General features: G+C 32.8%; 3 protein-coding genes across 14 annotated transcripts in view; 2 read left to right on the plus strand and 1 right to left on the minus strand.

Moving 5' to 3' along the window:
* The window catches only part of LOC115878157 (beta-1,4-galactosyltransferase galt-1-like), a 150,107-nt gene extending 131,365 nt beyond the window's left edge, over window positions 1-18,742 (plus strand). For all 9 annotated transcript variants that reach the window (XM_030894561.1, XM_030894607.1, XM_030894572.1 and 6 more), the window contains 2 exons: window positions 16,602-16,861; window positions 18,522-18,742. In XM_030894561.1, the coding sequence (XP_030750421.1) occupies window positions 16,602-16,861; window positions 18,522-18,712 (451 nt within the window). In that variant the 3' untranslated portion in view covers window positions 18,713-18,742. The remainder of the gene's footprint in view (window positions 1-16,601; window positions 16,862-18,521) is intronic.
* LOC115878244 lies at window positions 4,295-14,791 on the minus strand. 3 transcript variants are annotated; one of them, XM_030894676.1, is made up of 4 exons: window positions 14,220-14,789; window positions 14,053-14,153; window positions 13,700-13,944; window positions 4,295-4,929 (listed from the first exon to the last, which is right to left on the minus strand). In XM_030894676.1, exons 2-4 carry the CDS (start codon window positions 14,112-14,114, stop codon window positions 4,541-4,543), a joined length of 696 nt encoding a protein of 231 aa, XP_030750536.1. In that variant the 5' UTR covers window positions 14,115-14,153; window positions 14,220-14,789; the 3' UTR covers window positions 4,295-4,540. The 3 variants fall into 3 exon arrangements, with proteins under 3 accessions (XP_030750536.1, XP_030750531.1, XP_030750539.1); XM_030894671.1 differs by having other exon boundaries at window positions 14,053-14,789; XM_030894679.1 differs by lacking the exon at window positions 4,295-4,929 and adding an exon at window positions 6,841-6,973 and having other exon boundaries at window positions 14,053-14,791.
* A 2,904-nt stretch (window positions 18,743-21,646) lies between the features above and the next one.
* The window catches only part of LOC115878135 (cilia- and flagella-associated protein 44), a 202,647-nt gene continuing 197,163 nt past the window's right edge, over window positions 21,647-27,130 (plus strand). For both annotated transcript variants that reach the window (XM_030894520.1, XM_030894513.1), the window contains exon 1: window positions 21,647-21,863. In XM_030894520.1, coding sequence (XP_030750380.1) covers window positions 21,682-21,863 — 182 coding nt within the window. In that variant the 5' untranslated portion in view covers window positions 21,647-21,681. The remainder of the gene's footprint in view (window positions 21,864-27,130) is intronic.

The raw sequence follows: 27,130 nt of genomic DNA on the forward strand, positions 1-27,130 counted from the left end.
TCAAAAGTTGACATATGATATGTCATTCTATTCAGAGTGTCATTTTCTATCGAATAAAGTAGAAATATACCGAGGGTGCCATTTAAAAATTAAAAGTTATAGTCATTTCCGGTGAAACAGGAAGTGACCAAAAACAATTGAATGCGTCAATCAATCCTTATTTATGTCATATACTAGCATACTAAATCTAGTTTTTTATTTGAAAAAATAAAAAAATTATCGGGATGAGCCACTTTTGGGACGCACCCGGTATAATAAAGACAGTACCGAGTTAAATAAATGTAGTTTTCATTTTATCCACTTCCTATCACCTTCTTTGCTTTAATGGAACAGATTTATGTTTTCTCTAATTTACATAATAAGACATCACCTAACCAGAAAAAAATTACAACAATCATATTTTTTTTCTCTCCCTGTCGCCGATTCTATTATATCTGTGGAATAGATCCTGTTTTGATTAATATTAGGGGTTGTAAATGTTTGACTAAAATTAATATTTTTTTTTTAATAATTCCAAAAATTACGTAATTTCGATTATAAAATTTCTTCTATAACATGTATTTTATTATTTTTATCCTTTTTGGCCAAAACGTTTTTTCTAAACTTTTATTTAAAAAAAACCTCTCCTAAATTTTAATAAAGTATAAAAAACTTTAAATACGACATATTTTTAATTTAACTATAGGTTCATTAAAATAAAAAAATTACCCGGCTATAATACGGAGAGTTCAGGTGTACTTGAGAAACGAAAGACAGTGCGTTTCTCGTCAGAGTCGTCAGGGAACGACCGTTACGACAGAGACAACCTGTCTATCGCTCGTGTCGCACTCGTTATAACCTAAAACAATAACACAACAATAACAAGACATTGTCTGACCCATAGACTTAAAATAAAATATAGACTGAGCATCTCATTCATAAATAGCTGGAACATGCGGTCAGACACTGTCTTGTTATTGTTGTGTTATTGTTTTTGTTATTGTTTTAGGTTATAACGAGTGCGACACGAGCGATAGATAGGTTGTCTCTGTCGTAACGGTCGTTCCCTGACGACTCTGCCGAGAAACACAACACTGTCTTTCGTTTCTCAAGTACACCTGAACTCTCCGTATCATAGCCGGGTATTTTTTTTATTTTAATGAAGCTATAATTAAATTAAAAATATATCGTATTTAAACTTTTTTATATTTTATTAAGATTTAGGACAGGTTTTTTTAAATAAAACTTTAGAAAAAACAATTTAGAGTCCAAAAAGGATAAAAATAATAAAATACACGTTATAGAAGAAATTTTATAATCGAAATTAGGTAATTTTTGAAATTAATAATAAATTATTAATTTTAGTCAAACATTTACAACCCCTAATATTAATCAAAACAGGATCTATTCCACAGATATAATAGAATCGGCGACAGGGGAGAAAAAATATGATTGTTGTAATTTTTGTTCTGGTTAAGTGATGTCTTATTATGTAAATTAGAGAAAACATAAATCTGTTCCATTAAAGCAAGGAAGGTGATAGGAAGTGGATAAAATAAAACTACATTTATTTAACTCGAAAATTGTCTTTATTATACCGGGTGCGTCTCAAAAGTGGCTCATCTCCATAATTTTTTTATATTTTCAAATAAAAAACAAGATTTAGTATGTTAGTATATGAAATAAATTAGGATTGATTGACGCATTCAATTGTTTTTGGTCACTTCCTGTTTCACCGGAAATGACTATAACTTTTAATTTTTAAACGGCACCCTCGGTATATTTCTACTTTATTCGATAGAAAATGACAGTCTGAATAGAATGACATATCATATGTCAGCTTTTGACATTTTCGCATATGGTTTAATTGTAATTGTAACACGCGGTTCATAACGACAATTTGACTCGAAATACCAAGTGTGTGGTATCAATATATTCATAAAAAAATGCTTTTTCCAAATATGCTAATGAGTCCCTTGTTCCATTTGAAAAAATTGACATATGTATGATTAAAAATACGATTTGTACATCTTTTAACCGGCCTAGACAAGACACGAAACCTATTAGACGATCAAAACTATTTTTCCAAGGCTCCTTGATTAAAACTTAGTGTTTTTAACAACACCATGGCACCCTGGATTGAAATTTAAAATAGGATATGTTTTTAAGCGACAATGTCAAAAGTTGACATATGATATGTCATTCTATTCAGAGTGTCATTTTTTATCGAATAAAGTAGCAATATACCGAGGGTGCCTTTAAAAATCAAAAGATGTAATCATTTCGGTGAAACAGGAAGAGACCAAAAACAATTGAATACGTCAATAAATCCTAATTTATGTCATATACCTACTAACATACAAATCTGTTTTTTTTTATCTGAAAACCAAAGAAAAAAACTAAAAAAGTTATAGGGGTGAGCCACTTTTGAAACGACCCGGTATATTAAAAAATATTGTTTCATAATGTAATATCATTTTAAAATTCTTGTATGTTATTTTAGATTCTGAAGATAATTTTAGAATAAACCGGAATATATTTTTAATAAAAACATTATTAATTATTAACAGGGTTATAATTATGATTTTGTTACAATGTAAGTAAGTAAATAATGTAATGTAAGAGAAAAAAATCAGATTTTACATTTTACTAAAATATTATCTAAATAAGCGCCTTTCTACAACAACGCCACTGACTCCCAATGGGTAAATTGAGAGTTGCCTACCGGTCAAAAGTCGTTTCAAGACTTAAATGGATTATTAAAGTCAAATTTCTTGCAAATTTGGCACTGGCGAACCATATTTTATAGTTTTTGAACAGAAAAAGTCAATAAAATAAACAATTAAGGACTACAAGCTAAGAAAATGCGTTAATACAGCCGCGGAGATAGCGGCAACAAAGCTTTACCGCACACGTGCGACACGTACTACAAGGTAATAAATGAATGAATAGGCTCCCTCGCCTCTAATCGGTGTTGTCATATTGTAAAGAACTTATCCTTATTAAACAGTATCCGACTTATAATTTAGTAGAATAAGGACTATTTAATACATCTATGGAATATTAAAACCTACTTATTAAACTGTAGTATTAATATCTCAATATATGGGTATAACAAGAAAAAAAATATTGATAATATTAAAGACGTGACAACATAGGCTGGATGAGGAAGGCTCGGTCGACTGTACCCAGAAGTAAACATGTGTACAAAAAAGGTTGTTTGTCCGCGTTGAGATGTAAATAGTGTAGTCTATATTTTATTTTAAGTCTATGGTCTGACCGCATGTTCCAGCTATTTATGAATGAGATGCTCAGTCTATATTTTATTTTAAGTCTATGCAACGGATAAATATACCGGATGCGTCTCAAAAGTGGCTCACCCCTATAAGTTTTTTTATTTTTTCAGATAAAACAACGAGATTTGGTATGTTAGTATATGACATAAATTCGGATTGATTGACATATTCAATTGCTTTCGGTTTCACTGGAAATTACTACAACTTTTGATTTTTAAATCGCACCCTCGGTATTTTTTTTACTTTATTCGGTAGAAAATGACACTTTGAATAGAATGACGTATTACATGTGTCTTTTGACACATGTAATATTTTGACATTTCGCATGCGGTTCATAACGACAATTTGACTCGAAGTACCAAGTGTTTGGTATCAAATTATTCGTAAAAAAATTCTTTGTCGAAATATGCGAATGAGCCACCCTCGTTCCATTTGAAAAAAATTGAGATATGATCAAAAATACGATTTGGGCATCTTTTAACCGGCTAGAGCAAGACACTAAAAACATTAGACGATCAAATCTATTTTTCCAAGGCTCCTTGATTAAAAATTAGTATTTTTCTATGGCACCCTAGATTGAAATTTAAAATACAATTCGTTTTTAAACGAATATGTCAAAAGTTGACATATGATACGTCATTCTATTTAGAATGTCATTTTCTATCGAATAAAGTAAAAAAATACTGAGGGTGCCATTTAAAAATCAAAAATTGTAGTCATTTCAGGAAGTGATAGAAAACAACTGAATACGTCAATCAATCCTAATTTATGTCGTATACTACCAAATCTCATTTTTTTGTCTAAAAAAATAAAAAAGTAATAGGGGTGAGCCACTTTGGCGACGCACCCGGTATATACGGCGTCGTATAAATTTGCTACCTGCAATGTATGTAGAAAATTCGCTTGGCTTTTTATCGAGTATGTCACATTAAAATTGGATTTCAATTTATTTCATTCTAGGATCGCTTGCGTTCGTCGCTTGGTACTCGTCACCTGCATCGCTCGTTCATAATCGAGCGATGTCGGTTATGTCAATAATCGAGTACACCAGCGAATTTTCGCTCGAGTTATCCCATCGCTAATTAAAACGACCGTCTGCCCGTCTGTATTGTATAGTAATTAGGTATAGTCTATAATATCTAATTAATAAATAATTTAATTCACTTTCACAAAATTGTCTGTTTGAGGACGGCAACCTCTAACCACGTGCCGAGTTTGGTTCCAATCGACCCATAATTAAGAAAAATCCTCATAATTTCATCTATTTAGAGGCATCGGTTCGAAACGTTCGAATCGAGGTCATACGCCGAAGACAGAAATGAATGCCCAGGACGAAGTAATTTTTTCTGTTTTTCTAGAATTTCTCGAAGGCGTTGCAAAATATCAATATTTTCTGTTAATAATCTATCTTGCCGCTGAAAATGTTTTATTTTCTTTGCTTGTTCCAACATTTTTCTTCTGATCATATCAAATTTCCTTTCATCAAGTTCCTCTTTTTTCGCAAGTTGGTTTTTTGGTATTGATTGGCCTAAGGAAGTGTGTGCAATCTCTGGTTCAACTCTTGAACGCTTCTGTATTTGGGATTTTGTAGAATGACTGGGTAAAAAAATTGATGTACTACAAGTAGGCTCAGCATATCTGTATTGGACTGTAGCTGAAAATAATAAACAGTTATGTATACCGGGTGTTGCATCGTCGAGCGGGACATAGGAAATCCCATGTAAATTTTAATGGGGTCAATTATTGACTTCCCTAATTATTTTAGAGAATAATTCTATTTAGGTTTATTGAAGAGCACTAAAACCCACATTCAAAAGAATAACTTTAGATATTTTTGATTAGCCCGTTTACGAGTTATCGCCGGTTTCTTTTTAAATATTTCTCCTTTATTATGGCCCTGTATTTACTTATAAGCACCAGTCAAGGTAAAAGATAACTGTCAAATAAAGTTGTCATTTCAGAAATTTGTCTATTTAGTGCTCTATTATTGTTATTAAAAAATCATACCTACATGGGAAATATTAGCCATGAATTACACTACCGAAGAAAAAGTATTGATGATTAAATGGTATTATCAATGAAATAGTTATCAAAAGGTGACGGACATGTTTGCTGCTCTGTATCCGAATAGACCGATACCTGGAAAATCTATAATCGCAAGGAATATCCAGAGATTTCAGACCAAAGGTACCCTAATAAATAACTGCAGATGTGAAGCAAGGCAGGAACAAAGAGAAGATGCAAAAAATGATACCGACTTGGAAGTTTTATTGTGCGTGGAAGAGAACGATGGAAAGATCAGCACCAGGAAACTTGAGGATGAAATAGGAATAGATCACACTATAGCGTTTCGAATTTTGAAACGACGTAAAAACTATTCCTTCAAATATGAAAAGCACCAAGAGCTACGAGATGGGGACGATACTGCGGCAGGCGTTTTGTTTTGATATGATGGAAAGAGCAAACACGGATAGGGAATTTTTAAAAAACATATGTTTCACTAACGAATGCACGTTTACCTTAAATAATGAACCCAATGAAACAAGGACGCAATATCCACAGAAAGTAAATGTTTGGGCAGGGATATTCAGACACAATATTATGGGGCCATTATTTCTTACGCGAAATTTAAATGCAGAATATTATTTGGAACTACTCGAAAATCATATTTTACCTGCTTTACATGATGCCGCTAGGGAAAATCAGGAAGTTTGGTACCAAATGGATGGCTGCCCGGCACATAGTACCCTAGCTGTTCGGGAATATTTAGACAATTTTTTTAACTGAAACGTTATTGGCCTAAATCATACAGTAAATTGGCCAGAAAGGTCTCCTGATATTTCGCCAAATGTTTTGTTTCTCGGGGACCATTTAAAAAACAGGATATACAAGGATAAAAAATTCCCAAATCTAGACGAGTTAAAAAATGCTATTTCTGCCGAATGCAATAGAATTTCAGTTTACCAACTAGCGAATGTAAGAAGAGAATTTTATGATCGCCTGGGTTATTGTCTATTGGGTTATCTAGCAGTCGATGGAAGGATATTTGAACATCTTTTTAAATCCTAAAGTTCTAACAATTTAATAGTACTTAAATAAAAAGTTATTGAATATTGTAATAATACTATAATTAACCTTGTAATTGATTACTTTATTTTACTTTAATTCATATTAATTTGTATTTATAAATACATCTTTAAGATTTCCGATGTAGGAATGAGTTTTTAATAATACTAAAGCACTAAATAGGTAAATTTCTGAAATGTCAACTTCATTTGACAGTTATCCTTGACTGGTGCTCATAAGTAAATACAGGGCCATAAGAAAGGAGAAATACTTAAAAAGAAATCGGCGATAACTCGTAAACGAGCTAATCAAAATTATCAAAAGTTATTCTTTTGAATGTGGGTTTTAGTGCTCTTCAATAAATCTCAATAGAATTATTCTCTAAAATAATTAGGGAAGCAAATAATTGACCCCATTAAAATGTACATGGAATTTCCTATGTCCCGTCCGACGATGCAACACCCGGTATAAAATTTTGTGTGCACTACCAAAGAATATTATAATTAACACATTATCTTTGGCACTACGTACGCATACTTGCAGTGAAACTTCTTACTTCTATCTGTCCGTCTGCCCGTCTGAGGATCAATTCGTGTACTTCTATCCACGTACGTGCCGAGTTTGGTTCCAATCTACCCATAATTAAGAAAAATCCTGATTATTTCGTCCATTTAGAGATATCGGTACCAAAAGTCGCGTCGTGTCGCGTCGAGGGCGTCATCCTGTTGTAAATCGTACAGGTGCGTATACATATGGCGAGCACAACGCGAGCCGAGCGCGCCCTGTTGTGCTCGTTGTTCGCCGCGAGCAGCAAAAACAACGAGATCATAGTCCGAGCCAGCAACGATGGCTCGCGAGCACACAAGAAATATTTTTTTTTCGGTGTCAGTGCAGTTTTTGAACTCTTTTAACCATGAAAAAAGTGGCTATAAAATGTTTTGAAAAAAATTGCAGACCCACGTCAACTGAGAAACGTATTGAAGATATTAAATGTACCATTAAAAAAAAAGTTGCTACAAGAAAAAAAAGGGGTGTACTCAGACTTTTTGTACTAATATGTTTTTCAGATGGTAGTTGAATAAATGTCATTCTATAAATAAACATACTTCTTTTGCAAAGCTCACCTTTTCCTGTTCCTACTGACTCTTTTTCCTTTTTCCTCTCTCTTCTATAAGTTGCCAACATGCTTATATTTTTTTTCTTGCATATTTCTTCAGGTTTGCCTATTAAAGTGGCGATTTCCTTCCAGGCATCTATTTTTTTGTTTTTTTTTTAAATAATTTTCGTCTTTGGGGTCCCACAAAATAGTATGCGTCCTATAAAACTCAACTAATTGAAGCAAAATATCCACCATGTCGGTCCATGCTCGCCGATCAGACCAGAACGACGAACCTGCCACAACGCCGTCCAAATTATAACTGCGAGCTCCTTTGTGTTCGTTGCAAAAACCGACAAGAAGTGGATCGCGACGATCACACTGTGAGCGGCTCGCGAGGCGCTCGCGGGAGGCGTACACATATGACGAATTAAGCTTGTGGCAAGCTCGGCTCGTGCTCGGCTCGCGTTGTGCTCGCCATATGTATACGCACCTTTGGCCAGTAAGCGAGGATAAAAACAGGATATTACCTCCGAATTCTTGACACCCGCACCGATGGTCGTGAAATTTTAAACAGTGAATAGAGATATATGTAAGAAACAAAAGTTAAGTAGTAGCGATGTGCTTTCAACAACGAAATGTTAAGATATATGGAATGGGTCTGCCCCGTATCGATCGATGTTAGAATGAGACAGACAAGAAGAATAGCGATAGTCAGGGCAGAAAATGGCTTCTTGTCATTAAAACCGTGTGTTTTGTCAGTTTTTGATGCATGTTTTTAGAGATTTTTGAGTGTATTTTTGTTTCTGGTGGAGTTTTAAACTGTTATTTATACTTTTTGGGGATTATTACAAACATTTTTGGACCGCATAGACGATTTTTTAGTTGTATTTGTGTTGAAATGGTTGAATCTTGCAGTGCAGTGAATTGTAGCAATAGGCGAACAAAGGAGGTTAAAATGAAGTTTCACAGGTAAGTTTTTCCCTTTGATTAGTAATGGATTGCTAAAATGTTATCTATTTTTAATAAATAATAAAATTCCCAAGGACCCCAACTTAAGAAAGTTATGGTTACCTACTGGTTATGGTTACTAATTCAAAACAATATTTAAATCGGATTTCCAAATGACTAGAACTTATTTCCAATTAAAGTCCTACCCTAAAAAATGGCTAAATCTTTATAACTCTGCCCGATACCGATAACATTAACAATTTTACGGCGCTTGTCATTTTTCCACATCGGTCACCAATATATTCCGCATAAAAAGTCGCTCGCTTCAGATCAAAATTTTCAAACATCTCAAGAGTAATAACTTTTGTAATTTTAACGCCTATGCATAAAAGTAAAGCACTGTTACGCCTAAGCACAAAAGTACAAAAATATATTAATAAACAAAAAAATATTAAGTGTCAAATTCAACGAGTGTAAAAATTGTTGCTCGATTACTGTCTATATTATTAGCAATGTTTCAAATTGATTAAAAAATTACTTGTAATGTTTTAAGAAAAGAGTATGTCCTGTTCGGAGTAAAAATGTACTTTTTGTGCGTCCCTGTAACGTCGGAATAGCTTTACGATGGTCCTTCAATTCGTCAAAAAAAAGATAATTTTTACTCCTAATAAAACAATACACTATTGTTCGGAAATAGTCTTAATTCGAGAATTAAATTAATATTATCTAATGTCAAAGTGTAAGGAACTTACAGCTGATCAAAATGTCGGTAGGAATTTGGAAACATTTTCAAAAAAAATACACCGTTTGAAAAAAAATATATAAAACAACATATTTTCTGACGATTATAATTTCTCGGGAGTGAAGATATAGTCGTCTCTATATCAGAAGAACCTATTTCCTAGTTCTGCACTACACTGCGAATGTTTTCTTTTGTCACTTATACATAAATTTTAAAATTTTAGTTTAGCGGTCTAATGGATTCACACGAAATTACTTCAAAAATCGGTCCAACATTTAAATTGATGAACAGATATTTTTATATAGGTAGTTCTATAATATTTACAATTATTTTTAGATTTATTATCTGTTATATGTTATAGAAATATTTTTTATAGTTTTCTAAGACACATTTTTATAACTTTTACAGTTATTTTTTTATTTATTATAAAGTTTCAATAAAATTATTATTTTTTTTTGATTTAAATCACATGATTAAAATTAAAAAAAATCACTTGATTTAAATCACGATTTAAAACCAAGCCAGCCCTGGGTATAAGTATGTAGGTAAGAAGTTTGCTTAAATTATAGCCTTGAATTTTTTACTAACCAATATAAAAAATAAATTTATACCTAATATTTACTGTTTTTATTTGTGTTTAGTTGGGTTAATCTCGAGTAATATATTGCTATTTTTCAAAATCGGTACTTTTATTACCTTACAATTACCTCCAAATTACCTAAAATTAATTTAAAGTGTTTTTATTACTAAAAATCTGAAAATATTCCTCATATTTCCTATACCGGCCATTTAAATCCGCACGTCTTTTGCCCTGACTATCGCCGTCTCTCTCTCGGACCTCTCTTTCTTATGTTGGCTGCATATTCCGCTCATTGCTTAGATAGCCCGGGGCCATTCCATGTATCTTAACATTTCGTTGGCTTTCACCCTGGGGGTGAGTGCCACCCCTTCTCGGAGGTGAAAAATAAATCACCCATTTTAATTCCAAAAATCAATAAAGGGATGAATTCTAAGCAAAAAATATTCTATGACATTTTTTCAGAAAATTAATATTTTTCGAGTTATTTAGGTTTGAAAATATCAATTTTTCATCTAAAAACTGCATATTTTTCTGCCATTTTTTATAAATATATAAACTCGAAAACTTTTTATCGCAAACATTTTATTGCAAAACTCATAAAAAAGAAAAATTAAATTTTTAGAATAACGAATCGATTAATGATTAGTTTTTTGATTACCCTAGGTCTAATAATGGCCGAGTCATCACTCTGTATTGGTGATTTTTTATTTTTCAAAAACTAATTTGGAAACTTTTACCGTAAAATAATAGCGTAAGAACACATTTTTCGAAGAAAATGAATATGGCCGTTTTTACAGTGCTTGAAAAGATCTTTTAAATGCTTTTTTAAAGGGTCTTTTCAAGTTCGTAGCTCAACTACTCGCGGAGTTATGTAAAAAATAAAATGGTACTCATTTTTTCGGAAAAAAATTAACAAAAAAATCTATTACTAAAATCATAAAAATAAAAACTATCAATTTGTAGGAAATTACACGAGCTACAAATTAACCTCTATAGTTCAACAGTCTTCATTCTTATGAAATTTTTGGGTTTTAAGGGCTTAAGAAGTGATCTTTACACGCAAGTCAAACTAAAAAAACGTAATATCTACGAAATAAAGAATTATTAATAATAATAAGCAAATTGCCCCAGAGGAAGGAAAAGCAAAAACACTCCTCCGAAAAGGGGAGAGTAAAAAAACAAGAAACAACCTGACTCATCTCCACCAAAGGGCAAGAGAGGGAGCGAGAACCTCTCGCCTCTTCTCCGGCAGGGAGAGAAAAAAGCCAGGATGGAAAGCCTCCCAACACCGGGAGGCAATCAGGGACGTATCACCAGCTTTGCCGCTATTGCTGGACAAGTGAAAATGGCGGTGCTGCCAAAGGATTTCTCAGAGGTTGCTCTGACCACCGACCAGCAAACGTCTCTAGAAGAGACTATTCTGGACGAAGTAGTAGCGATCGGATCGCAACACAACGATCTACAAAATGTGGGTAAGCTGCATTTTGCGGGGATACACTTTCGGGTGGGCATGATCCTCATAGATTGTGTATCTCAATAATCGGCGAATTGGTTGGTGAAACTCGCACCTAAGCTTAAAAATTGGCAGGGGCCGGAACTGGTTGCAGTGAAGGGAGAAAACATCTCTAAAGGGGCGGCCATAACGGTCTTTCTGCCGAGGAGCAAAGGGAAAGACACCACCTACCCGCTGAGCCTTATCCAAGGTCAGAACTTCAATGTAAGGACATCAAATTGGCGAGTCATCAACTCGAGGGAGGAGGGTCATGGTCAGGTCCTCAATCGAGGAATTGACCTCAAATCCAAGGAGGCAATAGAGAAAGGAAGGGTGTGTACCCTCGGAGGAAGAACTGTTGTCAGAGGAGGATGGGAAATACCCTGTCCCCTCTACAACAGGGGTATGATGGGTTATAGATTGTGTGATGACTCAAGGAAGGGGGGCACACAATAGATCTTTAAGGTAGCAGTGATTAACCCCCCCCCCTCTTACTCATTCTACATTCTACAACAACCAAAAAATAAAGAGGCAACAAAGCAATGAGATTTTTGAATGTCCGTAGTGCGGTAGGCAGATAACATCACGTATCCGGCTTTTCAGTCACAGAAAAGCTCATGAAAGGAAACGCCTTGCGTGACCATCTTCTGACGCGTGTCAAATAGTCATGACTCAAATACTAATGTTATTATGTATGTATCATTTTTGTGACGCTCGGCGACCTTGGCGTGACACTAGCTCGTGTGTCGCGGGCTTGAATTATCGCGCGTAAAGAAGTTTCACTTCAATAAATTGCACCATATTTATAGCGTTACTACTTAGAGTAAAAACATAGTGGAGCAGAGAGAGTTCACCTCACCGTCTGACGATACTTATATGATTCTATGGTGAGCGACGATTTGAATGGCTGCAATATACTTTGATGCATAAATTTATCTCAGAATATATCAGCAGAGGTATCAGTATCGTCTCACGGCCCGGCCGCAGCGATGGGAACTCCTCCAAAATGTTTTCACCTTAGCCATTCAGCACTGTTTACTACTATCAATTGTACTCCTTACTAAACATAAAGCTAAACCAGATAAAAGTAAGACGACATTTCAAAAATATTACACAGGATTAGTCTAGAATAAGCGCGAATATTTTCAGTGGTGGCATATTTCGACCCCAGAAAAAAGTATATGAGGTTTTTTTATTTTTTTCGAAAAAGATATTGGAATTTTATGTATATTTCATTTGAGAAACGTAATATTTTGATAATAGGGCAACATAGGTCGTAATTTAAATTTTTAGAGGATGGAAAAAACGGAAAAAATCATGTGGTTTCCAAAATTTGAGAAAAAACTAACTAACTCGGCTATTTTGAACTATATTTGAACTTGACTTGATTTGAAAAGCGGCAAAGAGAAAATATATTTTTTTATCGAGATCTAGCAGCCCTGAAAATATTTGCACTTATTTAAGATTAAGACTCATCCTGTATAAATTTAAATATTTTTTAAAAATATTCTAGCACTGCAGGTTATTATACACCTAAATTGAATAATTTTAAATTTTTGTGAATAATAAAATTGTTTATACATCGAACTACTGGAAAAATTAACAAATGCATCTACTTAATAAAATACCGGGTGCACCCGGATGCATCTCGAAAGTGGCTCGCCCCGACTCTTTTAATTGTTAAAAATAACGAGATTTGGTATGTTAGTATATGACATAAATTAGGAATGATTGACGTATTCAATAATTGTTGTCAATCTTTTCCTGTTTCACCGGAAATGACTACAACTTTTGACTTATAAATGGCACCCTCGGTATTTTTTTACTTTATTCGATAGAAAATGACACTCTGAATAGAATAACATATCATATGTCAACTTTTGACATTCTCGCTTTAAAAAAAATCGTATTTGAAATTTCAATCTAGAGTGCCATGGTTGTGTTAAAAATGCTAATTTTTGATCAAGGAACCTTGGAAAAATAGATTTGATCGACTAATCTTGTTCGTGGCTTGTCCTTGTCGGTTAAAAGATGCCCAAATCGTATTTTTAATCATATCTTAATTTTTCAAATGGAACGAGGGTGGCTCCTTAGCATATTACGAAAAGGCATTTTTTACGAGTAATTTGATACCACACACTTGGTATTTCCAGTCAAAATGTCGTTATGAACCGCTTGCTACAATTTCAGATAAACCATATGCAAAAATGTCAAAAGTTGACATGTGATACGTAATTCTATTAAGTGTGTAATTTTCTATTGAATAAAGTAAAAAATTGCCAAAGGTGCCATTTAAAAATCAAAAGTTGTGATTTCTGGTCAAACAAGTAACCGAAAACAATTGAATACGTCAATCAATCCTAATTTATGTCATTAACTAACATACCCAATCTTATTTTTCTATCTGAAAAAAATAAAAAAATTATACGGGTGAGCTATTTTTTAAACGCACCCGGTATATTAAAAATATTACTACAAAGATTTTTGGCTCACATACCTGGTTTCCTATTACTCAAATTATCAGTATGAATAGTACCAGAGGAGCCTAAAGGTGGTTTTAAAATTGATGGCACAGTACCAGGCTTTAAAAACGCAGTGCTACCAAGCTCCCTTGTCCTAGGTTCAATGGAATCAGCGGCAGTAAAATGTGCAGAACATAATTTTACTGTAGATACATCATCAGTTTCGTTTAAATTGCAGAATTTTAACCAAGCAGCCTTTAAACTGGGATTTTTTGGAAACCTACAAAAATAAAACGAGTTTTAAATAAATTTTTAAATAAATAGACACCTACTAATGTTAAGCTATACTCCAATCTTATTACTGATTAACCGAAAAGTATGTGCTTACTTGTACATAGGAGTTTCTTTAGAATAATTCATTGTTCTATCGCACAGAAAACAATAACCCATTTTTCTTTTCGTTAAAGCTATAGATTTATACCAAAAATGCTTAAATTAAAATACAAAATTGTTAATCAACTAAAAATAACAAATATCCACAAAGCATCAACGTACAAACACAGTACAGGAGCCAAAAATAATACCAGTAAATGCGCCAACTTGCAAAAGAGTTGTGTGTTTCTTGATCAAAATCAATAAATAAGCGAAGCCATTCGACCAATAGGAAACCAGTATTCCGGTGCCCTTGCGTATTACGTCCACTTGCTACACAAGGCCGAAACCATGAGCCCGATCTATGTAACCTGGATGTTGTGTCCTATAATTTCGGAGCATAAATCCCATCAGCTTATATAGGAAAGCGGCGAATTCCGCTGTATTCATTCTCTATCGTTTATGCAGACGGTCAAATCGCCAAATATCCCATATTTCACCAGCTGTAGGATAGCTGGATTATAGGACAGATACAAATTAAAAATAACGAATCAATAAAATCAAGAATGTTAATTAATTAGCTTACATTTTAATGTAACCCGAAAAGCTAGATGTACTTAGGCATTATTATGCGCTAATATACCGTGTGGTGCATCGGAACGCGGGACATGGGAAATCTCATGTAGATTTAAAAAATGTCAAATATTATTCCCCAGATGATTTTTATACAAAAATTGTATTAGGCTTTTTTGAAGAGGCGTTAAAGTTGTACTGTCGTCTAGAATTTCGTTTTATTTGGAATAGGCATCGAAAAGTTATTTGCAAAAATCTACCTTCTAATTACTAAAAATTTATAATACGGCCCAGAGAAATCTACAATTAAAATACCAGGAAAATGTGATTTTATCATTGTCCAATTCGATGTGACATTTTTTGTCTATTAGAATTTATGTGGTTTAGATAGAGTGGTTATTTTTTTTCCGAATTAGAATTCATATACAAAAGAGTTGAACTGTGAATAGTATTCGCGGTGTGTGACTTGTTTGCTGTTCATTACTCGATTACTCGCAGGCCTCGCTTATACCATATACAACATACATCCACAATAATTTAATAAAGGGACTTTATTAAACTATACTAATTAATAAAATGTATACATAATTTCCCATTCACAGCCCCAAGAGAGAGAATGCCCCAAATTATTGTGAAATTCACGCCTCACAATACCACTGACAACTGTTAAGGGGAGAATCTTTAGCATTTTAATCTTTATCATTCTACATTCTACATGCCCATAAAGACGATTTTTGAGTGTGATGCTCTACAGGAAGAAATCGGTCGGCGGAAGATCCTTGGTCTTTTCCTACTGTATCTCCAGGAAACGGGAGTCAATGTTTTTCTTTTCTTCAATACGAAGAATATTAAAGTCATCGTTATTTTCGTCCTGTTCAATTATTTTTGTCTTCACACATATGCTTATACCTATAACGTAAAACAGATATCGAATACTTATCTAATAGAGCAAGATGCCAGGACCGCTAGACCCATAGATAAAAGAATGGACTAGACCAGGGGCGGATACAGAAATTTATTTTAGGGGGGGGCCAAATATAAAATAATGCAAAATATGCCTTTTAGGGCGCCATTTTTAACCCAAAAGCCTAATATTTAATCCAATTTACAGATTTTAGGGGGGGGGGGGGGGGCCCATGGGCCCCCCCTCTGTATCCGCCGCTGGACTAGACCTTACTTATTTTCTCACAAATGAAATGTATGAGATAATAATGGGCCCAACCTGCTAGCTTGGATCGACTTCACAGGTACAGGGTGCTAAAGGTAAATAAAAACAGAACTCACCTTGCTCATAGTCTCAGTGTTGATTTTTACTTATGTTTTAGAGAATATGGTTATAAATTAATCAATACTGCCAGACACTTTTATGCGCTAACTTTTACCAGACGCTTTAAAACTCACAAAAAATAAAACTTTATATAATTACCATAATTATAAAAGAATAATCTACAATCTCGATCACTAAGAAAATCTAAACAGTACCCTTAAAATAGAGTTTTTTAATTAGAATAGAATATCATATCGTGCAATTACCAAGTCGTTATAATTATTACAGTAATAAAGATGACTAATATTGATGCTAACAATTTATGACAAAATTGTTGAATAGGTAGGAATTAAGTAAAACCTAAAAATGAAGATTGTATATTATAAGTAAAGTTTATTTTTTTGGGAATCTTAAAGCTTTAGGTAAAATTTAGCGCCAACAAAAAGTGTGTATCTGACAATATTGATTATTAATTTTTAACAGTATTCTCTAGAACATAAGTAAAAATTAGCACTTACAAATTTTAAAAAAAGTGAGAAGTGAGTACTGTTTTTCCCTACCTTTAGCACAAACTACCTTAGGGACAAACAAGCAGGTATCGATACACTCAATGCACATATTAATACTACATTATCTCATACATTTTATTTGTGAGGAAATATATAAGGTCTGGAGGCTCTGGGATTTGGGCCTATAAGTAATAAAAAATATGTTTCAAATTGTAGACACTTAAATACTAAACCCAAAGCACAAACAACTGGATCATTTTCAGTAAGAAACGCATTCTTCTATCGACAATGGCCTGACGATGAAGACATTGGCAATTTAAACGATGAACCCGCCATGAAATCAATCACGTTGAGAAAAACGAGAAGAAAAACTGAACTAAATCCTCATAGAATACGATCTAAATACATAGCTAGGCCTGAAATGATAACTATGGTTGGAAATCACTTCATTTGGCAATATCTGGACAGGAAACTTGGTAAGGCATAACACTAATATATACTAGACTATAATAACTTTTTGTCCGTACTATCGGGGAAAAATGTACATTTCCTCTATTTTCACGTAAAAAAGTCTCTTAATAAATATCGCTACACAAAACTATTCTCAGAATATTTGGAACCAAAATAATGAATACACGTTAACATTGACAAAAAAATAACATATTGACTAGATAGTTATTTGACTGAAATTATAAATTTTGAAACTTTTTTTAATTAGTTCATAATCCTCACATTTTTAATTAATAATAATAATTGTTCCTAAAAAACTGTATTACATGTATTATTGGTATATGGCTTTCTCGGACATACGAGCGATATTTGAAGATGCGAGTGGTCAAGAATAGGGACCCTGGACGCTTGGGCAAAGTTGTTTCTTTTCCATTCTTACTGTTCTAAAATATACATCTACAGTTGGATAATTCAATAGCATTCAATAGCTATATTCAAATCATACTTAAATGTTCAATAAAAAGTGACATATGTATCTGTTTTTTTCCTGCACCCTTCAATTGAGACAACACGTGGTGATCAATATTTGCTAACTTCATCCGTTGCTCGATAGCTCGATTGTCCAACGACGCGTCGCGTCGGTTGTGTAGTAGGGATGCAAATCAACGTTTCAAAAGCGTCGATGTTTTAATCGATATATACAGGGTGGCTCCTCTCATACGCTGCGGAGGCTTCAAGGAGAACGACAGTTTATGAGCACTTTTCGAATTCAGAGAGCACTTTTTAAAAATATAGAGAGTTCTACAGGATGTTCCCAAAAAAAGTTACATATCAAAGTTGTGTTTTTTGTAATGGAACATTACAAAACCCATTACAAAAAAATCCATTACAAAAAACACAACTTTGGTATGTTAATATCAATGTTATAAAAACCCTACATTTTATTTATAAACTCACCTTCATTTTTCTCTCAGAATCCGAAAAACAATTAATATATAGGGATATATTAATTGATTTTTGGATTCTGAGAGCAAAATAAAGGTGAGTTTTATAAGAGAAGTATATGAATAAAATTTAAGGTTTTTTACATATTTAACATTTTCTAGAAATAAAGAACAATTTTAAAATTACAATAAAAGCTACCTAAATTGGAATTTACCCGGTATAGCCTAATATATAGTTAAATTAACTATTGTACTTTAAATCAAATTAAAACTTGATCCAAAAAGTTATACAGGGTGAGACAAAATTAATATTGAACATTAGTCACCTTTAACAGCATGTTACTCTTTTATTTTACATGGAACACCTCGAACACCTAGTATATAATTCCGATATTTAATGGAGAATTCATGTCTCTTCAAAATACTATTAAGGTTGCGTACCCTTCAAACAAAGATTTTCCTAGATATTTTCATTTACATGATGTGATCGGATGTTATTATATTCACAATTATTATATATAGGGTGTTCCATTAGAAAAAACACAACTTTGATGTCTAACTTTTTTTTGGGATACCCTGTATAATTCTATATATTTTTATAAAATGCTTTCAGTTAACTTACATATGCTGCCAAAGTTTGATTTCGATATAAACTACCGTTCTCCTTGGAGCTTCCGCGGCGTATAAGAGGCGCCGCGCCACCCTGTATTAATTAAATAAACAATTTTTGTATCGGTTTCAGGTCCAATGAATGTTGATCCCGAGGTTGCCCTTATGCATCACTATCGTGTTTGCGAATTTGGAGGTGATGACTGCGTAGAGCAATCATCGATAGTCGATCGTAGAGTATATACATACAAAGATCGTTTACTAAGTGAAATAAGAAGTAAATATTATAAGTTAAGAGATAAGTGTCAATTATTAGAATATTAAGAAATAAATGTATATTTATATATTATTTAACGGCCTTTTTTTATTTCTTATTCATATATTCAACCAGTTGTTCCAACTAAAATTCCTATGCATTCTTGCCATCTGAAAATTCCTAGTTTTTAGTAAACACTATTTGCCCTAGAATAATAAAATTAACAGTAATAATAATTTTACCGTAATTAATTTTTAATTTCATTTTGATGTACGTATTTTGACACATATAATAAATAAATACTACAACTTCTGTAGCTAATAATAATAATAATAATAATTTTAAGCAAACCTACAAAAAAATACCGTATGATCGAAAAAACACGGCGTCTAGTTGGCTGCGAAATGACGATCGATAACTTTTCCCGTATAAATTTACATATAAAATGACAGCGCTGTTCATTTCATATACAATAGCCATCGCTGGCACCGTTTTTTTTTATCATAGGTACTAGTTCTTAATACTTCTTAATATTCGCATTAACTTCATATGATAAAATAGATCACGTTGTTGTCATGTGTCAACAACTATCTTTTACCCAGAAATGCGTTTTTGCCTCTGTAATTTTGGCTTTTACAATAACAAAAGTACAAGAAGCGCTGCTAGCTTTTTTTCCTTTTATTTAATTTGCCTACAATGTTTAATAAGTAATATTTATTATTCTATCAAGAAAAACGAAGAAGTAGATCTTTGATTTATTTTACGATGACTTGTAGATATATGGGTTTCCTATAAAAGAGCCAATTACGGCAAATTATTTTTTTTCAGTTCCAATTACAGGTTTCTGCCTAATAGGTTTTTAATAAACCACACTACCAACTCTGCGAAATAGGACAAGTAGTTTTTCAAAGGAACGCTTATCAGGAAGATTCATATTTGTATATCTTTGAGCATAAGCCCTTGTGGCCAAGAAGCAATTTTCCTCACAAAATAAAATCACTAGTAACATCCTATTCGTTCTGCCAGCAGATACTACTTTATTTTACTTGATAAAATAATTAATACTTACTTATTAAACTATTGTAGGTAAATTTAAGAAAACTGTTATAAATTATAAATAATAATGTCCATAAATTAATGTCAACTTTGAAAAGTTACTAACTGTCACTATATAAAACTGCCATGGCGACACCAGCCATCTTGATTGCAATTTAATTTAAAAATTGCTTTTTATTCAAAATCTGAGCTAGATAGGTATAGGACACCTTAATATAGTTTGAAAGAGCATTTGAATCTGCTTCAATTTATGTTAAAAAATAGAGTGCTGCATTTGAAATAACAAGGTTTTTTATATAAATATATCCTTAAAATAGATAAGCAATACCATTTTTCAGTAAAGTTTATTTCTCTACCTTTAAATTCAGCATAAGAATTAATTCTGAAAAGTAATGTAGATGGTGTTAATAATCTATTCTATTGTAGCATGCAAATTTAAATATCTTGAAATATCTCAAAAATCAAAGATTTTTAAACATATTCAACACTTATAATAAATGCCTTTTTTGGGCCCAAGAATCCAAAAATGAAATAACATACCGGGTGTTCCATAAGAAAAATATAAGTTTGGTATGGATCTTAGTTCTGAAACACCCTGTATATTTCAAAACAATTTTAAATTGTACACATTGCCTACCCACATATACCCATAAAATATTTTGTTTCTACATCTTTTAGTTTTCGTATAATCAACCGAGGCGAATGAGGTGCGCCACACTGTAAGAGCTTTGGCACGAGTATATGTAAAAATTGGCGCCGGGAGGCACGTATAGCCGCCCATACTAAAATATGTTAATAAAAAGTTGGTAGACAGTTCTTTTAGTTTCAAAGTAAAGGAATTTTTCCAATTTTTTTTATCTCAAAAACTGCGACTTTGATTTTGATGTTATTACAAATTTTGTTGCAAATATTATTCCTAATCTTAAACCAAAAACCGCGTTTCGTTAGCTGCTGTAATTTTAGAGTTACGATTTTTTAAAATTTTTAACCTCCTCCCATACCCCCTTACCAACCCCCCACCGCCACCAAAAACTAATGGCCAGATTCTCGGGTGCCACAGTATGTTGGTGCCAAATTTGGTTAAAATCGGTTTAGCGGTTTTTGAGTTATCATCATAGATAAAAGACTTATACTATTGTTATCGTGTTACAGACTGACAGACGGACAATGGACGGACAGACATAGACAGACAGACAGACACCATGAAAATATTTTGTATTTAGGTCATTTATGACCCAAATAACACATTTTGAGTGAAATTAAAAAAACTTTTTTTGCCGATCTTTATAGCCTACCTATAACCTCTTGGTATGGTCGGCTAAAAATACCATTTACTTTATTAGATACATATTGAAGATATAATAAATCCATAGATAATAAATCATTCAATATCATTAAAAAATCGTTACGCCAAATTTATAACATAAAGTGAAACAGTGTGTATAATTAATATTAAATTAAAGCTATTTTTTCTATTTTGCATTTTTATTTTAGATTAAAAAAGTAAATTAAGTATGCATATTTAATTTTTAATATTTTGTGATTTGATAAATTGATTTACCTCTTAATTCAACTAACATGATATTTCTTTTTAAATTAATAAATATGTATCTGCCTTAAATGAACGTAGATATTATAACTATCAATAATGAGTAATTAATAAAACCCATTCGACCAAACTTATCATCATAAAAAATCCCTAAAATGTGAGACGTTAAGCAATAGCAGAAAAGAAATGCTTACTATTGCTTACCACAAAATTATTCACAAAGTTACCGACGCAACAGTATCGATAAAACATACAAGTAGACTTCAGCATAGATACGGTAAACAAATCCGAACAAATATAATAGTCTTACCCCATTCTTACCCTCAATAGAACGAACAATGTTTTCCGCAGAATTATAAAAATTATAAAAGTCAAAATTAGAGTAATAATAGGTTAAAGTCAAAAAAGTGACAGAAAAATAGCTTTTCAAATATGTCAGATACAGAAGCTGAAGCTGAAAATCTTCCTGATGACGAAGCCGGCACTGGTGAAGATGAAAGTGAATGGACTGAAGAAGCAGCTGATACCCGAAGTGTATACGATCCTGATCAATTTCTCTCTGGTCCTACTATCAGCGAAGATGGAACGCTAAACTTGGATATTTTAGAATTTGAGTATCCTTTATATTACGTTATCTAATTAATATTAATTATATTATATATTATAGTAGAGTCCAGATTAAAATGCGAGTCTCCGGATATCCGAGTTCAACTCGATCCTCAGTTTAATGTGCATGAATATAATTATGACAATATTTTTATTATTTTATTTTAGTATAATGGAAATTTTTGATGTGGGTATATCAAATTGTTTATAGTACGACTGTTTTCCATTTAGTGGCTTGCCCGGCTTCTTTATCAGTTGTACTAGATGGATCAGATTAGAACCCAAGAACTTAGTGATGAAAATTCTAAAAATAATCTGTTTTTTATGAAATTGTTTGATTTAATTAAAGGTTCTAAAATACAAACCCGAACAAACAACTATTTACAGTTTAAGTCTTGCTGTAAAAAATTAAATTTAAAAAAAAGTTATTCATATACAGGGTGGCGCCTCTCATAGGACGGCGACGCGGAGACTCCAAGGAAAACGACAGTTTGAATTGAAATGAAATGTTGAGCATATGTAGTATATGTTAATTCAAAGCACGTTTTAAAAATATAGAGATTTCTACAGGGCGTCCTTAAAAAAGTTACCCATCAAAGTTGTGATTCTTGTAATGAAATACCCTATTTATTTTCGAATTCTAGGAGAAAAATAAAGGTGAGTTTTATTATAGAACTAAATGACTAAAATCTAGTTTTTGACTTATTTATCATTTTCTGAAAATGAACAACAATTTTTAAATTTCAATAAAAGCTACCTAAATTGAAATTTACCCGGTATAACCTAATATATAGTTAAAATAACTATTGTACTTTAAATCGAATTAAAACTTGACGCAAAAAGTTATGCAGGTTGAGACTAAATTAATATTGAACATTGGTCATTTTTAAAAACAAGTTACTCTTTTATTTTAAATGAAATACCCAATATATTATTCCCATATTCAATAGGGAGTTCATGTCTCTTCAAAATACTATTAACATTGCCTAATCCTCAAACAAAGATTTTCCTAGATATTTTCACTTTTATGATTTAGTGTAAGTAGATCTTTATTTCTTCAAAAAAATCCTTTAGGGGTATTTCGCTACTGCACTGCAAGAAAAATCTACAAAATAAAATAGTTACTTTTTATTAATCTTTATTATTTTATAAAATCTAGGTGGCTGTGCTGTCTGGCGTTACACTTTTTTTATGCCTGGCGTTAATTTTAACAACTAGTTATCATCTTGTGTCAGTTAAAACAAAAAATTCTCAGAAATTTGCCGAAAATTGAAACTTTTCCTAAATCAGAGAGAATTGATATGATTCTATTAACCAATAATAGAATACTTAAATGCTCCCGATTTTTATGGGGATATATGCTAAAGACAGTGTTGTGACAGTGTTTACAAACTCGACCAACTATTGTCGAAAACATAAGAGAAATAATTGTGGCTGTTTTTCGAAGTAGAACTCAACGTATGCCTTGTGAAATGAAAAGATCTTTTGAAGAGATAATCATTTTATGCAGTAAACAGGAGAGGAAGTATTTTGAGCATTTGATTTCATCGAGCTAATTTTTGTCACATAATTATACGTTTATATCTAGTTTTAATTCTGTGATAATTAAAATATGTTTTAAACACGTATCTTTTTATTACAGTACTCGACATCCTTTTTTTTGTTAAATTCGAGCTAAAATTTGTCAAATAATAAAGATCTACTGACGCAAAATCATAAAACTAAAATATCTAGGAATATCTTCATCTAAAGAGTAGGCATCCTTAATAATAATTTTTGAATTTTCCATTAAACACCGAAATAATATACTGGATGTTCCATTTAAAATAAAGAAGTAACTTGCTTTCAAAAGTGACCAATGTTCAGTATTAATTTTGTCTCACCCTGTATAACGCTTAGGGTCAAATTTTAATTTAATTTAACATACAATGGTTATTGCAATTAAATATAAGACAATACAGGGTAAATTACAATTTAGGTAACTGTTATTGAAATTTAAAATGTATTCTTCATTTTCACAAAATGTGAAATATGCCAAAATCCTTACATTTTAACATCCTTACATCCGAAAATCAATTAATATATAGGGTATTCCATTACAAAAAACACAACTTTGGATATGTAATTTTTTTTGGGGGATACTCAGTATAACTCTATATATTTTTATAAAATACTTTCAATTAACCTACATATGCTCCCAAAATTTCATTTGGATATAAACTACCGTTCTCCTTGGAGCCTCCGCGTCGCATGAGATGCGCCACACTGTATAAATAAGTCGTTTGGTGCAATTCAAAAAATAAAATTAATTAACCAGTGATTCGTGATTTTAGTTGGGACTTAATATTTACTGATATCTGCAAGCATCTCACAGTTTTTCATTTAAAAACTTCCTGGTAGTAAACTAGTGTCTGAACTAAAAATTGTGTTAGTTAAATTCTCAAAACAGCACGTGATATTAAATATCGATCTTCATAGTTTCATATTTAAATCGTTTATTAAAATTGGATATTTATCTATCTGTATGATTTTTTTATGCGTTTGGAATGTAGAAAATGAGTGATATTTCTGTTCTTAAGCGTTGCTTCCTAAAGCTTAAGATTCATTTCCAACGCAGATGTATGATGATGCATGTTATTAATTAGTTGATTAATATTTTCTTCGTACAATTATATTAAGTAAAAAGCCAAAAAATCATATGAAGACCACAGAGGGCAAACGTCATTTTTCGGTGTAAAACAAGTTAACCGTTCTGTCGTATACATTCCATGATGCCCTATAACATGCAGTAGTCGAATGTATCGAGAACCAATCCCAGTCCGAATAATTGTCAGTTAATAATACGTGTTCTATGGAAAAACGATCTAACTAATCCAAGCGCCAAAGAAATTCGTTAGAAAATATGATTTTGGTTCTGATATGATGATATTATGTTGCCAATAAATAATAATTTCACGGTGGTGTAGAGGTACAGCTCTCGTCTACCAATTCAAAAGTCGTGGCCGACTATTTTTAATAAAATAAAAATAGTTTAGGTACCTAGGTCGCCTCAGCCTTAAATGAGTACTTTGGGATTCACAATCCTGAGGTAATAATAGGCGGTTGAAGCGTAATGCTATCCACGTTACCTTTCTTGTATGCCAAATGGCTCTAGTATGGCAAGCTGCACCTTGCTACTCCCAAGGCGTTAAATGCTATCTACGGGAGCTATTATTATTATTGTAATCATTTTAAATTCTCCGCCAAACCCCAGTACAAATGAATGTTACAGCCCCATTTTAATGTTTTTATTTCAGCTCAGCCCGACCGATAGTTTAGGTACAGCTCCTATTTTCCCATTTTTCCCTTTACCAAATTCAAGCTGTAAGTTTTTGCTATAAAAATATCATAAAAATGACATACAATAACTGCTTTTATACCGTCCTTATCTCATTTTCCCCTTAGAGTAGGGTTTCTTGAACTTTTTGCAGTCACGGACCACTTTCGCAATTTGTACAATTCCACGAACCCCTACTATCAGAAAATAAAAAGCCTTATTTACATAAAAAGAAAACGTTTATTAGTAGATTTATTACCCGTACACTAGTAAATTAGTGTGAAAGGTGCTGCTGTTCAGCCTCAATGAGAACGTTAAATTTTGGGGTTATCTTCGACAAGGCAAGACGCATATCGTCTACGATGTTCAATCGGTTAGGCATTTAGACTTTTTGTTTTTATTGAGATCAGAACCAAGAATCCTGCCTCGGCAAAGGTACGTAGTAGCAAATGGTATCAGAACAGACATAGCTCGCTTGACAAGAAGAGGGTAAGCTTGACTTAAAGAACACCAAAACTCGCCAAGATCTTTTGCATAAAATTCAGCTTTTAAAACTTCTTTTGATCTCATGTCAATTAAGTCATCTTTAATGAGACCTTCATCGCTGATATTATCCGTGTCGATTATAAATGGATCCCGCTCCCATGTTTCATTTTCAAGCGATGCTAAGTTAAAGTAACCTTCAAAAGAAGTTTGCAATGTATCCAAATGCTTAGCCACCTCTTTCTGTAACATTTTTGATATCGTGTTGCCGTCACCTTGTGCTATTAACTCTTCAAACATCGGAAAATTTGCAAAGTTAATAGATTCCACCCTCCTTTTCCAAAGTGGCAGTTTACATATGAAACCTTTCCACCGTTCAGATGCATCCACGATGGTCACCTGAAGAGACAAATTAATCTCATTCAATTGAGTAAATATATCTGTCAAATACGCTAGCCCCGGTACAAAATCTTCGCTCTCAAGATATTTAGACAGTGAATTTCCTTTATCTTTTAGAAAAAGTAACTCTTATGAAGTTAATTATTTTGACACGTGTAGACATAGTCCTTCAGAAATGTAGGTAAAGTCCGTGAAGCCAAGGCAGACACAATGAGTTATACATATTATGGGGGATCTCTTTCTTGACCAAAGCCGCGAAACCAGACGTATTACCAAGCATTGCGGGAGCTCCATCGGTGCAGATACTACCAAGTTTAGTCTTCCAGTCTATATTTTGTCTGTTGAAAACCCTTTTTGCCATTTCAAAAACATCTGAAGCCTTTGTAGTCTCGAAAAGAGAATTGCCAAAAAAAGTCTTCTTTAATACTACGTGTATCTTGCTGTACCTAACGGACAAATACCAAGAGTTGGCTACATTGTGACACATCGGCATCGGTGCTTTCACACAATTGAGTGCTGAATGCAAACGGTGAAGCAACTAAATCTTCAAAAACTTGTAAAACATTTGACGACATTTCAACAATTCTAGAATGAATAACATCGTTTGATAAGGAAACAGCTTCAACTTTGTTTTTTTGGATCCTTACAAGCATCGCGTAGAGTTTGGTGATTAAATACCTACTGAATTCGCCGCGCTAATCTATTTCTTTTCTTAATAAATATGTTTACAGTTAACTGGCGTAATGCGGACCGCGGACTCCTGATACACATGCTATGGACCCCTAAGGGGTCCGTGGACCACACTTTAAGAAACCCTGCCTAGAGAGAGTCATAATTAAAAAGAAGTTATTAACGGCAATTTAAAAAATATTTATATATTTTAGGTGATGGATCTTTCTCTTTATTTTCCTTCCTCTAAATGGACTTCTTCCATAATTGTTTTTGTATTTAGAAAATAATACATTCAATATATTATTTTTTTTCCTTGGTAAAATATAGCAAAACATAATTCTGCTTACAATAACTTATTTTACTTTAGATATTAAACGTTCAACAAAAAGCGCGTTTTTTACTACT

Source organism: Sitophilus oryzae, unplaced genomic scaffold, assembly GCF_002938485.1.
Source record: "Sitophilus oryzae breed Bouriz unplaced genomic scaffold, Soryzae_2.0 scaffold_1062_pilon_pilon, whole genome shotgun sequence".
Taxonomy (NCBI): domain Eukaryota; kingdom Metazoa; phylum Arthropoda; class Insecta; order Coleoptera; family Curculionidae; genus Sitophilus; species Sitophilus oryzae.